Source organism: Sus scrofa, chromosome 5, assembly GCF_054392235.1.
Source record: "Sus scrofa isolate SSC_HxYL_T2T_F1_AM1 chromosome 5, Sscrofa_HxYL_maternal_Yorkshire_Landrace_v2.0, whole genome shotgun sequence".
Classification (NCBI taxonomy): domain Eukaryota; kingdom Metazoa; phylum Chordata; class Mammalia; order Artiodactyla; family Suidae; genus Sus; species Sus scrofa.
In genome coordinates this window covers 10,132,740-10,145,716 of record NC_139387.1, presented here as the reverse complement: position 1 = coordinate 10,145,716, position 12,977 = coordinate 10,132,740, and the positions used below count along the sequence as shown (strand labels likewise).

At 55.2% G+C, this 12,977-nt stretch overlaps 1 protein-coding gene and 1 long non-coding RNA gene across 2 annotated transcripts; one reads left to right on the top strand and one right to left on the bottom strand.

Annotated features, from left to right (window-relative positions):
• Positions 1 to 5,281: 5,281 nt before the first annotated feature.
• Positions 5,282 to 10,611, bottom strand: LOC110260647 (uncharacterized). Its single transcript, XR_014803071.1, has 3 exons — positions 10,239 to 10,611; positions 9,206 to 9,592; positions 5,282 to 8,423 (listed from the first exon to the last, which is right to left on the bottom strand). It is a non-coding gene; the product is annotated as an uncharacterized LOC110260647 (long non-coding RNA).
• LGALS1 (galectin 1) lies at positions 9,252 to 12,697 on the top strand. The gene is given in 4 exon segments (NM_001001867.1): positions 9,252 to 9,323; positions 10,607 to 10,686; positions 12,030 to 12,201; positions 12,503 to 12,697. Coding segments are annotated over 4 exon segments (408 nt in total). The 5' UTR covers positions 9,252 to 9,314; the 3' UTR covers positions 12,650 to 12,697.
• The last annotated feature ends 280 nt before the right edge of the window (positions 12,698 to 12,977 follow it).

Genomic DNA, 12,977 nt, shown 5'->3' with positions numbered 1-12,977 from the left:
GGATGCCCCCAGGAGGTGGTCCAACAGCCAACAGGTGTCTCCCTCTCAGCCCTTCTTCTGGGCTCTGGGTGTGGAAGTGGTTGCAGCCATGCTGTGATCACGAAGCATGGCCCGCTGTATTTTATTTCTCTGCTTTGTGACTCCGCTTCAGAAAGATGGTTTCCCCCCCCAGCTTAGAAAAGTTTCAAACCAACGGAAAAAGGGTAAGAACAGCACAGCACATATCATGGCTCAGCAGATTAAGGATCTGGCATTGTCACTGCTGCGGTTACAGCTGTGGTGCAGGTTCACTCCCTGGCCCAGGAACGCCTACATGCCATAGGTGCAGCGGGAAAAAAAAAAAAAAAAAAAGACAGCACGTGGCGTTCCCACCATAGTGCAGTGAGTTAAGGACCTGGCATTGCTACAGCTGTGGTATAGGTCACGACTGTGGTTCAGATTCACTTCCTGGCCTGGGAACTTCCATATGCCACGTGTGCAGCCAGGAGGAAAAGAAAAGGCACAATGACTACCATATGGCCTTCACGTAGATTCCTAGCTGATGATACCAATCCACACAATGAAACAACTCCACATTTTACGCCCTGGTTTCAATAGTTTCCCAGTTTTTGCGCCCCCCCACCCCACCCCTGCATGTTGACTGCTTTCTAGTGACCAAAGGCCTCAGAGGTACTTTCTTTTTTTTTTTCTTTTTTCTTCTTTTTTTGTCTTTTTGCCTTTTCTAGGGCCGCTCCCACGGCATATGGAGGTTCCCAGGCTAGGGGTCGAATCGGAGCTGTAGCCGCCGGCCTACACCCCAGCTACAGCAACGCGGGATCCGAGCCACCTCTGTGACCTACACCACAGGTCACGGCAACACCGGATCCTTAACCCGCTGAGCTAGGCCAGGGATTGAACCTGCAACCTCATGGTTCCTAGTCAGATGCGTTAACCACTGCGCCACAACAGGAACTCCCCACCCAGCACTCTTGATTTCATTTTAGCCATTAGAGATAACCAGAACGAAGGGGCTGTACATCTGACTTTTTTTGCAATTCCTTGTGCATCCGGTAAGCCAGCTCCCCTGGAGCTGGAGCTGTCTCCAAATTCCGCTGGTAATGTTTACCTTTAGTAATAGTGCAGCACAGCTGCTGCTCGGCCCCATGACCATGTGACCACCTAGGACTCAAAGGTTCCTCACCCGCCTCCCTCTCTCCCTTGCACACTGTCCCTTCCCAAATCACATGTTTCCACGAGCTGGGGCCTCTGCAGCAAATCCCACTTCTCTAAAATCAGTTGAAAGGGAAAACGGTGTCCACTATCCAGGGACTACAGTACCGCTGTCACCACATGTGAGATTTCCACAGCAAGCAATTCTCCACTTTTCTGCAGACACCAACGGGGTGTCCTACGATTGAATTCAATTCCAAAACTAAGTGGAATTAGCGCAGACCCCACAGGTTAAGGGTCAGTCCCCCAAGCCTTTCCCCCACTTCAGATGGCAGTCATAAGTGCCAGGGCGTCACTTGTATGTACTTCTGACCAGCTGGCTATAGATGGGAGCTTCCCATAACACCCCCCCCTCAGGTTTGATCATTTGTTACAACCGCTCACAACACTCGGAGGACCACTAGGCTTACTGGTTTACTATATAATAAAGGGCACGATAAAGCACACAGATGAACAGCTATATGGAGACATACATGGGGCATACATACATACATACATGCATACCTAGGGCGAGGTCCTGCAGGGTTCCACATGCAGGAGCTTCTGTCCCCATGGAGTTGCCACCCTCCCCGCATGTGGATGTGTTCACCAACCCCAGAAGCTCTCCAAACTGTGTAATTTGGGGATTCTTTTTTTTTTTCCCCTTTATTTGGACCCCCTGATGGTTTATGGAGTTCCCAGGGCAGGCATCAGATTCAAGCTGCAGTTGCAACCTACACCACGGCTGTGGCTATGCTGGATCCTTTAACGCACTGTACCAGGCGGGGTTGGGGATCGAGCCTGTGTCCTCGTGCTGCAGAGACCCCACTGATCCTGTTGCACTACGGCGGGAGCTCCAGTTTACAGATTCTTATGGAGGGGATTCATCGCATAGGCATCCCATGGGGCTGAAATTCAGTTTGAAGCTTCTCATCACACTTTGTCTTTTGGGTGAGCAGCGTCCGTCCTGAAGCCATCCAGGAGCCCGCCAAGAGTCACCTCGCTAGAGCAAAAGAGGCTCCTGTCACCCAGGAAACTCCGAGGGACTTAGGAACTGGGCTCGGAGACCAAATGTACATTTCTTATTACGTCACACACCCCACATGTTAATTTAGAAAAGTTTCAAATCAAAACAAAAGGTACAAGAACAACGCAACGAACACTCATGCACCCTTCACCTAGATTCCCAGTTGTTCATATTTGTCTCGTTTGCTTAAATGCTCTTTGTACATATTGACTCCCCCCGCCTTTTTTTTTTTTTTTTTAATGCTTTTTAGGGCTGCATCCACAGCATATGGAAGTTCCCAGGCTAGGGGTCGAATTGGAGCTGCAGCTGCCAGCCTACACCATAGCTACAGTCACATGGGATCCGAGCTGTGTCTGCGACCTACACCGTAACACCAGATCCTTAACCCACTGAGCGAGGCCAGGGATGGAACCCCCATCCTCATGGATACTAGTCAAATTTGTTTACGCTGAACCGCAATGGGAAACTCCTTTTTTCCCTGTTTGACTGCAGCATGCAGCAGCTTAATGTGGGATCTCAGCCCACAGACCAGGAATTGAACCCGGGCACTGAGTTCTAACCACTAGACCACCTGGGAACTCCCTATATTGACATTTTAAAAAATTGTTTATTATAGTCGATTTACAATGTTGTACCAATTGCTGCTGTACAGCAGAGTCACCCAATCATATATACGCATACATTCTTGTTTTTATGATTTTTATTTTTTCCATCATAGCTGGTTTACAGTGTTCTGTCAATTTTCTCCTGTACAGCAAGGTGGCCCAGTCACACATACGTGTATACATTCTTTTTTCTCACATTATCATGCTCCATCATCAGTGACTAGACACAGTTCCCAGTGCTACACAGCAGGATCCCATTGCTTATCCATTCCAAAGGCAATAGTTTGCATCTATTAACCCCAGATTCCCAGTGCATCCCACTCCCTCCCCTTCCCCCTTGGCAACCACAAGTCTGTTTTCCAAGTCCATGATTTTCTTTTCTGGGGAAAGTTTCACTTGTGCCATATATTAGATTCCAGATATAAGTGATAGCATATGGTATGTGTCTTTCTCTTTCTGACTTACTTCACTTAGTAATATACATACATTCTCTTTCTTACATATTATCTTCCATCGTGTTCTATCCCAAGAGACTGGACGTAGTTCCCTGTGCTGTACAGCAGAACCTTAATTGCTTATCCATTCTAAATGGAATAGTTTGCATCTACTAACCCCAAACTCCCAGGCCACCCCACTCCCTCCCCTCTCCTTGGTCTTTTTAGGGCCACGCCCACGGCATATGGGAGTTCCCAGGCTAGGGGTCTAATCAGAGCTGTTGCTGCTGGCCCATGCCAGAGCCACAGCAACGCCAGAACTGAGTCGCATCTTTGACCTGTACCACGCTGATGGCAATGCCGGATCCTTAACCCACTGAGCGAGGCCAGAATTGAACCTGGGTCCTCATGGATGCTAGTCAGATTGGTTTCTGCCGAGCCACGATGGGAACTCCAGCAACCGTAAGTCTGCTCTCTATGTCTGTGAGTCTGTTTCTATTTTGTACATAGGTTCATTTGTGCCATATTTTAGATTCCACATTCAAGTGATATGTATTTTGACAGTTTTAAACTGATTCACTCAAGAGTATGCTGAAGATGTGAAGACAGTTCATTCCAAAGCCTTTAGCGTGTCTGTCCTCAGAGCAAGGATGAATTGTGGACCGTGGTTGTGCAGAAGAGCAAGGACTGTCTACCCGGCCAGGGTCCACCGTCAGGGACTCGGATCCTTGATGATTTCATTGAGCCACTGAATTAACCTGTCATGGAAACCTCCTGGCTCCAGTGGGCTTCTTATATGAATTTTCCTTAATTTCCAAGCAGTTTCAGTTGAATTTCCTGTTATTTGCAGCCCCAAACTCTCCTGATACAAGGGTCCCAAGCACATCATAGAAAACATTACAATGTGCCCACAGCCCATGTTAAATCTATTTATGGGGGAGTTCCCGTCGTGGCGCAGTGGTTAACGAATCCGACTAGGAACCACGAGGTTGCGGGTTCGGTCCCTGCGCTTGCTCAGTGGGTTAACGATCCGGCGTTGCCGTGAGCTGTGGTGTAGGTTGCAGACGTGGCTCGGATCCCGCGTTGCTGTGGCTCTGGCGTAGGCCGGTGGCTACAGCTCCGATTGGACCCCTAGCCTGGGAACCTCCATATGCCGAGGGAGCGGCCCAAGAAATAGCAACAACAACAACAAAAGACAAAAAAAAAAAAAAAAAAAAAAAAAGTACTTTAAATCTATTTATGGAAGGCCTGCTATATGCTTTCCCAGATGCTTTTATACCTTGGTTGGGGGGGGCGTGTTCATGGCATGTAGAAGTTCCTGGACCAGGGATCGAACCCACACCATAGCAGCGACCCAAGCCACTTCAGCAACAACACCAGATCCTTAACCTGCCACGAGGCAACGCCTATCCTTTTGTTCTAGATGCTGATTGGCTATGGGGATCTAGCAACCAACCTCTAGGAAGACTTGGGCATACTTTTTGAAGAATATTCAACCCACAAAATCGTTTTCAAAGGTTATACTTTTTTTATGACCACCGAGTTTCAGGTTTGCGTGTAGCAAACATCTTATGAATCCCAGCTCTGCAGTCTTAGTATTTTGGGGCCAACACGTTTTCTTTTCAAGTCTCAAATATTTTCAAAGCTCTAAGCTTCCTGTGAATCTATAATTAAGTATGTCATCCAAAAAGAACAATTAAAAAATTAAAAAAGACTCATGCTTGGGAGTTCCAGTTGCCGCTCTTCAGTAATGAACCTGACTAGAATCCATGAGGACGCAGGTTGGATTCCTGGTCCCGCTCTGTGGGTTAAGGATCTGGAGTTGCTGTGAGCTGGGGTGTAGCTCCCAGATGTGGCTCGGATGGCTGTGCTGTGGCTGTGGCTGTGACTGCAGCTCTGTTTCGACCCCTAGCCTGGGAACTTCCATACGCTATGGGTGGGGCCTTAAAAAAAAAAACCAGGCTTGCTCCTCGGAGGGCTGATAAATGACAGGGTTTGGACCCCACCCAGCCAGACCTCACGTGAGAGGAAGGACGGTTCTCCCAAGGTGACCCAGAACCTGTGTCCAGAGGGGGACAAACACCAGGTAGGAATGCAAAAGTGAGTCCTCTGTGTTTGGGGAGGTGGCTGTCTGGACAGGTGGACTGGCACACGCAAAGGCAGGAGGGTGGGAATGGATGAGCAGGTGAGTGGGGTGGGCTCCAGCACAAACTGGCTGGAAAAGCACCTGAAGTTGGAGGGACCCCCACCCCCACCCCCCGACTAGTCCTTCCTACCCTTCAGGAGCAGCAGGAAAAGATCTTTTTTCCAGGTCCAGGTTTCCCAGGACCACAGTGTCTTTCCTGGGCTCAGCAGATGAAAGGGCTGCAGCCCTAGCTCCCTGTGTGACCTTGGCCAAGCAGCCACTCTCTCTGGGTGGTCTCTGCATCATTAAATGGAGAGGCTCCAGGGCTGGCTCTGACTACCCGCACCTCGCCCAGCTGTGCCAGCCAGGTTGCCTGGGGATGTGGGATGCGGATGAGGTCTCTAAGGGCCTGGCTGCCCTCCCCGCCACCGCCAGCTGGAGGAGGCGCAGTCTTGGTGGGGGCAGGGCGGGAGCCAGCAGGCTGGGAAGAAGGGCTGTGCTGGCTTGGATCCCCTGTCTGGACAAGCTGAGCTCATTTCTCACAGCAGCAGCCAAGGTCCAGCCCATAGGACCAGCCCGTAGGACGGAGGAATTCCAGAAGGCTCGCTGTCTCTGCGGCAGGCTGGTGAGGAGGAGGAGCGTTGCTGGGGGTGGGGACCTTGGCATTGGCGGGTGCAGGAGACAGAGCTGACCTTGAGGCCCTCCCCCGTCCCTCCTGTCATCCTCCCACAGCTGGAAGATGGGTAACATTCCCACTTTCCAGGCCTGGATACAGGTTTGGGGAGCACAAGGACCTTGGCTGGAGTCACAGTCCGGCAGCCCCCAAGTCAGAACTTGCCCTGATGGACCCGATTCTAACGACAACTTCATGTCAAGGCCCCAGAACAGCCTCTCCGCTCAGAAGTTCGACCCAGTTGGCCTGATTCAGGAGGGAGGTGAAGATGAAATGACATAATGTGTGAAAGCGAGGTGCTGGGCACAGGGCCTGGCAGATAAGTGGGCACCACCGCTAAGAGACACCGAGACTGGGAGGGGACACATGAAGCACCTTGCACCTCCCTTTGTCCCAGGAGAACCACAGTCCCTGTTATAGGGGACACTGAGCTCTGGAGAGACTCCCCACCCCAGCCTAAGCAGGAGGGGACTGTTGGGGATGAGGTGGGGGTGAGAGGGAGGCCTTCCAGAGGTGTGGACGCAGGAAGGTAAACTCAGCCGGGGGGAAGAGACGAGAAGAAGGCTAGAACTTTCTGAGACTCCATGAAAAAAAAAAATCATCTATGACATAGAATGGGAGGAGTTCCCCTTCCCATCACAGCACAGCAGAAACAAATCCGACTAGTATCCATGAAGACGCAGGTTCTGTCCCTGGCCTCGCTCAGTGGGTTAAGGGTCCGGCTGTGAGCTGTGGTGTAGGTCGCAGATGCGGCCCAGATCTGGCATTACTATGGCTGTGGTGCAGGTCGGCAGCTACAGTACAATTCGACCCCTAGCCTGGGAACCTCCATCTGCCATAGGTGTGGTCCTAAAAAGACAAAAAGGCAAAAAAAAGAATAGACCTGAACTCCACCTTGTACTAACCTTGTGCAGGAGAGCAGGGCTGCACATCCCCAATTCACAGATGGGGAGACTGAGGCAAGCAGGGAGAAGCAATTTGCCAGGATGCCCTGGGGACAGTGTGGCAGGGCTAGAACCAGAACCTGAGGCTCCAGACTCCCGGAGGGGCTTTTCTAGGGGTGGACAGACCATGGCACCATGCCTCTCCATCTCTCTGACAGCCCCTGGCAGGCCAGATGCCAGAGGAGAGAAAAGCAGCCCCCTGTCCACCTGCAACCATTTCTGGTGCTGGCCCATCTTCTGGTTGCGGGGGGGGGGGGGGGGGAAGGAATGGAGGAGCAGCCGCTGAGGCCTGAGAGCCCAACTACTGGGTCGGAACAGCCGGCCAGGCCCCCCGATGGCCGTCTGGCCAAGACTATGCCTGAGGCAGCTCTGGCCTTGGTCCAGGACTCCTCCTGAAATGCCTCCACTCCTTGGTCAGGCAGAGGGGGTGTTTGTGGGGCTGGGAAGGGAGGCACAGGAGAGGCAATGGAGCGGGGCCTCACCCACCCCTCCCCAAGCCGAGTTGTTCAGGAGGCTCTGCAGGAACTCGTGAAGTGCTGGGGTTGGATTCTGAGGCAGCTGGCTTGGTCTAGGAGGAGGGATGAGGAGCTCACGAGGGCGGGGGGGGGGGGGTGAGAGCCCCCGCCTCCCTGGGCCTGCCTCTCCGCCCACGCACCCCCTTCTCCTCCTGTGCCAGCGAGGGCTTCGGCCACCTGGAGGAAGATGAGGGAGACAAGGCCGGGCTGTGGAGGCGCGCGGGGCAGGGTGGATTTGCTGGCCTGCCCTCCAGATGTGAGTCATTTCTGGTCTGCATCTTCCTCCTTGTTCAGTGCTGGCAATTTCGGAAGGGGGATGGTGATATGCAGAAGGAGGCCCCACGGGTAACTCCTTTAGCAAGCCCCCACCTTGCCCAGGGCTCCCCATGCCCCTCTCTCTACCTGCTTTCTGAGGATGAGGTGAGTCCCTCTCCGATCCACCCTCACCTCTGGTGCTATGGCGATTTTCCTGCAGCCTAAATCTGGCCTCAGTATTCACCCTCTCTATAACCTTCTGTGGCTCCCTAGTGCCTTGGGACAAAACAATGCCCCAGTCCTTCAGTGAGGCCCTTCATGATCCAGTTGGCCTCCCAGCCTCGTGCCCCATCTTCCCCAGCACACCCTAGACTCCAGCCATGCCCACATGCTCACTGTTCCCCAGATGTGTGCTTTGTCATTTCTGAGCTTTGGCCCATGCTGCAATGCCAGTCCCTGCTCCATTGTCCATCCTTCGAGACCCACCTTCTTCCTGTTCTGGAGCATCTCACCACTTTGCTCAGAACCAGCGTCATGCTACTTCTCAGGTTCATGGTGAGATTCTGCCCCAACGGTGGGCCACTGAGAGCAAGGACCGAGGAGCAGTAGGGATCAGTAAAGCATCTGCTGACTGGATGGAGAAAGGAAAGGCTGTGCCTGGTGTCAGAGGGAGAGATGTGAGGAGAGCGGACGGGGGTGCACAGCCCAGGGACCCCAACCCCTCATGGCCTGGCTCACCCTGGGCCCTCCCAGGGCTTATCCTCTTAGAGGCCAGAAGCTGTCAGGCGGAGGCCCCTGGAGGATCCCCTGCAGGCCCCTCGGGAGGCTCCAAGCCTGAGGTCTGAGCCCTGAGCCTGGGCGGCAGCCTCAGCCCTGGCACCAGCCCAGTCTTTCTTTAGCCCTTGTGAGGAGCACGAGCAGCAGCAGTAATCCCTGCTTCCGGGGGAGGCCCGGGCGGGGCCGGGGCTCTGTGGTTAATGGTTCTGGGCCCTCCGCAGAGATTGCCCCCCCCAACAGCCGGCCACGCCCTGGCTCCTTCCAGGGAGCAGCCTTGCAAACCCCAGAACTAATTCTTTGAAGGACCCTGCACCCCCTCGGCCACCTTCTCTTAGTACCCCCTGAACTCAGGCAGCTGCCCCTGGCTCTCTTCCCACCAACGCTTGGGTCTAGCTCATCCTCAAACTATTTTCCACTGGTTTCCCCCAATCCCTGCCACAGCACAATTTGGCGGGGGTGCGGGTAGGGAAGGATGAAGCAAAATGGGAGGTGGAGTCTTGATCCTGGGGGAGTGGCTGGGAAGGAATTGGGGGGGGGTCTCCACTCTGATTGGTCACCTCTGCTCCAGAACAGGCTTCAAAATTCCATTGACTCCACCTCCCCGTGGCCCCCATCCCTGTCCTGACTTACAATTGGCTGAGCCCCCAGGGGGCGGGACTCACCGGGGTCTGGTCCAGTTAAAAGGGTGGGAGAGGCCGGCGGCCCTTCTCTCCGGTAGAGTCTTCGGACAGCTGGTGCTGCAGTTGTAGGAACATCCTTGTCTCCTCAGTCATGGCTTGTGTGAGTATGGGGACCCCACCCCAAGGCCCAGGGATGGCGTGGGGCAGACAGCCGGGGCAGAGTGAAGGCAGATCAGGATCTGGGTTCTAGTTCCTAGGGCGTGGCCTTGAACAAAGTGTCTTCTCTTTTCTGGGCCTCAGTGGCCGCGTCTGTGAAATGGGGGTGGGCGCTATGGTCTCCCGAAGTCTTCTCTGGCTTAAGAATTTTCTGGATTCCTCCAGGGTCTGACAGCACAGTATTTCTGCCCATTTCTGACATCCCGCAGTAATCTGAGAAGTGGGAGTGGGAAGGGTGTGGCCGGCTGGAGATGGGGGCTGGTGTATTTTGATGGCGCCCAGGCCACTGTCCCTTCCCCCTCTTACACCCCAGAGAGCCTCCTGTCCCCTCCCCCCTGCAGCTGTCCCCAGCCACTGGGCCAGGGCAGAGTCACCCTCTGCTCCAGAGAGCTCTGAAAAGTCGCCAGGACCTGAGCCAGGCTGCCCAGAGGGAGCTTGCCTGGGTTAGCCGGGGGAGGGTGGGTCTGTCCCCGCAGGTCAGGTGGGGGCTGGGGGAATTCCCCACCACCCATTTCCCCCAAGCTAGGAGGTGGGTGTGTGTGATAAAAGAGTGGGAAGGAAGCAAGAATGTTCTCCAGGCCCCCCCGGGGGGGGAGGGGTTACGTTTCTGGCTGAAGGAACCACTCACACCAGTTAAGTTGTAGGCTTGATCTCGTTAACCCTGAGCCAGCCAGGCTTCAGACTCCAGCCCTAGGCTACTCTCCCTTCTTAGAGGGGCCTGGCTGTGCTCCTTAGGGGAGTCGCCTCTCCAGCCTTTGCGCCTCTCTGCACAGAGGCGCCCGAAGGGCGTGGTGGGGGACGAAGGGCGTGGTGGGGGGCGGCCCAGGTCTCCTCCTCTCCAGAAGAGGGGCAGACTCACCTTCTTGGTCCCCAACTCGCAATGTGACCCATTCGGCGCCTGGCTCTCTCCATCTATTCAATGGGGTGATGGCGCATAGCACCCCACCTCCCAGGCCACTCTGCATCTAAAATCCCAGGCTGAGCCGCAGAAACTTCTAGATCCTGTCTTCTGAAACCTCAGTCATGTTACACAGAAAAAACTTAATGGTTGAGAGTGGGGAGTTGCCAGGACCACACGGAGAAGGAGAATCTCGAACTTGCAGCCAGGGTCCCCAGGCTTCAGGTCGACCTGGTCAGAGCATCCAGAGTGGGGACGACCCCACCCCACCCACGCCCTTTCTCCCCACTGCGTCCTCTAACCCCGAGGGTGGGGTTTTGTCTGCGCAGGGTCTGGTCGCCAGCAACCTGAATCTCAAACCGGGAGAGTGCCTCAAAGTGCGGGGTGAGGTGGCTCCGGACGCCAAGAGGTGAGGGGGCGACGCGAGGGCTGCGGGCGGTAGGGGCGGGGGCTCCAGCGCCAGGGTCCCGCCCGGCGCTGGCAGGGGGCGTGGCCGGCCTGGCTCCTCCCCCCAGCGGGGCGGGGTTAGTGTCTGCAGCCGCTGAGGCTGCGTCTTCTGGGTGAGTCACTTCTCCCGCGGGGTCTGGACGCCCCTACCACGGTCGCCCCTCTCAAACTAAACCAGCTGCGGCTTCGTCATTGCCTCGGCCGGCCTTCCCCTCCTCCCTGCTGTGGGCGGGGAGAGGGACTGAAAAGGTGTCACCGCCGCTGCCTTCGCTCGGCGGTCTTTTCTGCGCTCTTCGCTCTGCGCCTCGCACTCCTTGGCTCCTTAACTCATCGCTCGGTCGGCCAGCGGGCCTACTTCTCCGCAGCCTCGGACCAGTCCACCAACCGCCCTGAGCCTCGTGTACTAATCAGCTAATGGAGGCGGGAGGTGTTTCAGTGGAGGTGAGATGCTGGATCCTCAGTGAAGATGAGGACCAGCAGACGGTAGAAAGAGCCGCGCACTTCATACGCTCCGGGCATTTCATTCCTTACCAAACCCTCAGAGGTAGGCGTTGCCTTACCTCCGCTCAGCAAATGTATTATCATTATTCCATCCTTCGCCCTACAGTTGTTTTCTGTTTGTTTTACGGGGGCCCATTAAGACAAAGTTCCTGGGCTAGGGGTTGAATCAGCTGCAGCCGCAGATCCGAGCCGCGTCTGTGACCTATGCCACAGCTTGCGGCAACACGGGATCCTTAACCCACGTAGTGAGGCCAGGGATTGAACCCAAATACCCAACTCCTCACAGACACTATGTCGGGTTCTTTTTTTTTTTTTTTTTTTTTTTTGCTTTTTAGGGCCTCACCACGGCATGTGGAAGTTCTGAGGCTAGGGGTCGCATCGGAGCTACAGCTACTGAGCTACAACGGGAACTCCCAACGCACTGTTACTGAGCACCCACCGTGTGTCACACATCATGCTGAGCTCCAGGATTACAGAGACAGATGAGACAGGCAGGACATTCGCCCTTCCAGAGGTCACCATTGCAGGGAGTCTCTGACCTTGACCACAGGGACTGGGACACAAACCTGTCTGCAAGACTCCACTGTGCAGATGAGAAAACTGAGAGCCAGACAGGGGCAGAGACTTGCTGCAGGTCACAAGGCAAGGAGGTGGCAGGGCCACGGCTGGAATCCAGGTTTCCCGCCTCTCGGCTCAACAGTGCCCCCGGGGAGGTGCACTACCAGTGGACTGACGGGCACGGACTGGTCAGTCTGGGGACTGCAGCCGGTGGAGGGGACCTCAAGCCCACCTGTCACCCCCTAGCTTCGTGCTGAACCTGGGCAAAGACAGCAACAACCTGTGCCTGCACTTCAACCCTCGCTTCGACATGCACGGAGACATTAACACCATCGTGTGCAACAGCAAGGACGGCGGGGCCTGGGGGGCCGAGCAGCGGGAGTCGGCCTTCCCCTTCCAGCCTGGAAGTGTCGTGGAGGTGGGCTGGGGCCTGGGGGTGGGGCGGCGTGCTGGGCAGGCTGGGGCCGAGCTGGGTTTAGTGGCTAGAGACCTGGGTTCCACCCTGCCCCCCCTCCCCTCCCTCCCCTCTCCTGTATCCCCAGCAAGCGTCACCCCCCCTCTCCCAACCTCAGGGCCTCACCCATGAAGCAGGGCTGTAGTCTGGACCAAGTGAGGAAGGGGCTCTGGGAGGGCCTAGGACCCGCAGGCCGTGGCTGTGGCTGCAGAGCTGAGGCTCCTGCTTTGGGGTCCACTGGCTCACTGCGCTTCTCCACCCCCAGGTGTGCATCTCCTTTGGCCAGACAGACCTCACCATCAAGCTGCCAGATGGGTACGAATTCAGTTTCCCCAACCGCCTCAACCTGGAGGCCATCGAGTACCTGGCGGCCGATGGCGACTTCAAGATCAAGTGTGTGGCCTTTGAGTGAAGCCAGCTGGCCCATGGCCCCCAATAAAGGCATTGCCTTTGCTGCCCCTGAACCAGCCTCCTGCCTCGTGTGTGTGTGTGTGTGTGTGTGTGTGTGTGTGTAAGAGGAGAGTTCCGCCAACTCCCCCAGGCTCTGCTCCTTCTTCCATGCACACCTCTTGATATTTTTGGCCATACCCGAGCATGCAGAAGTTCACAGGCCAGGGAATGAACCCGAGCCATAGCAGTGTCAATGCCAGGTCCTTAACCCATTGAGCCACCAGGGAACTCTCTTTTTTCATGCACACTTAAGTGCCAGTGACATCTTCTTACCCTGAGCTTCTTGAACA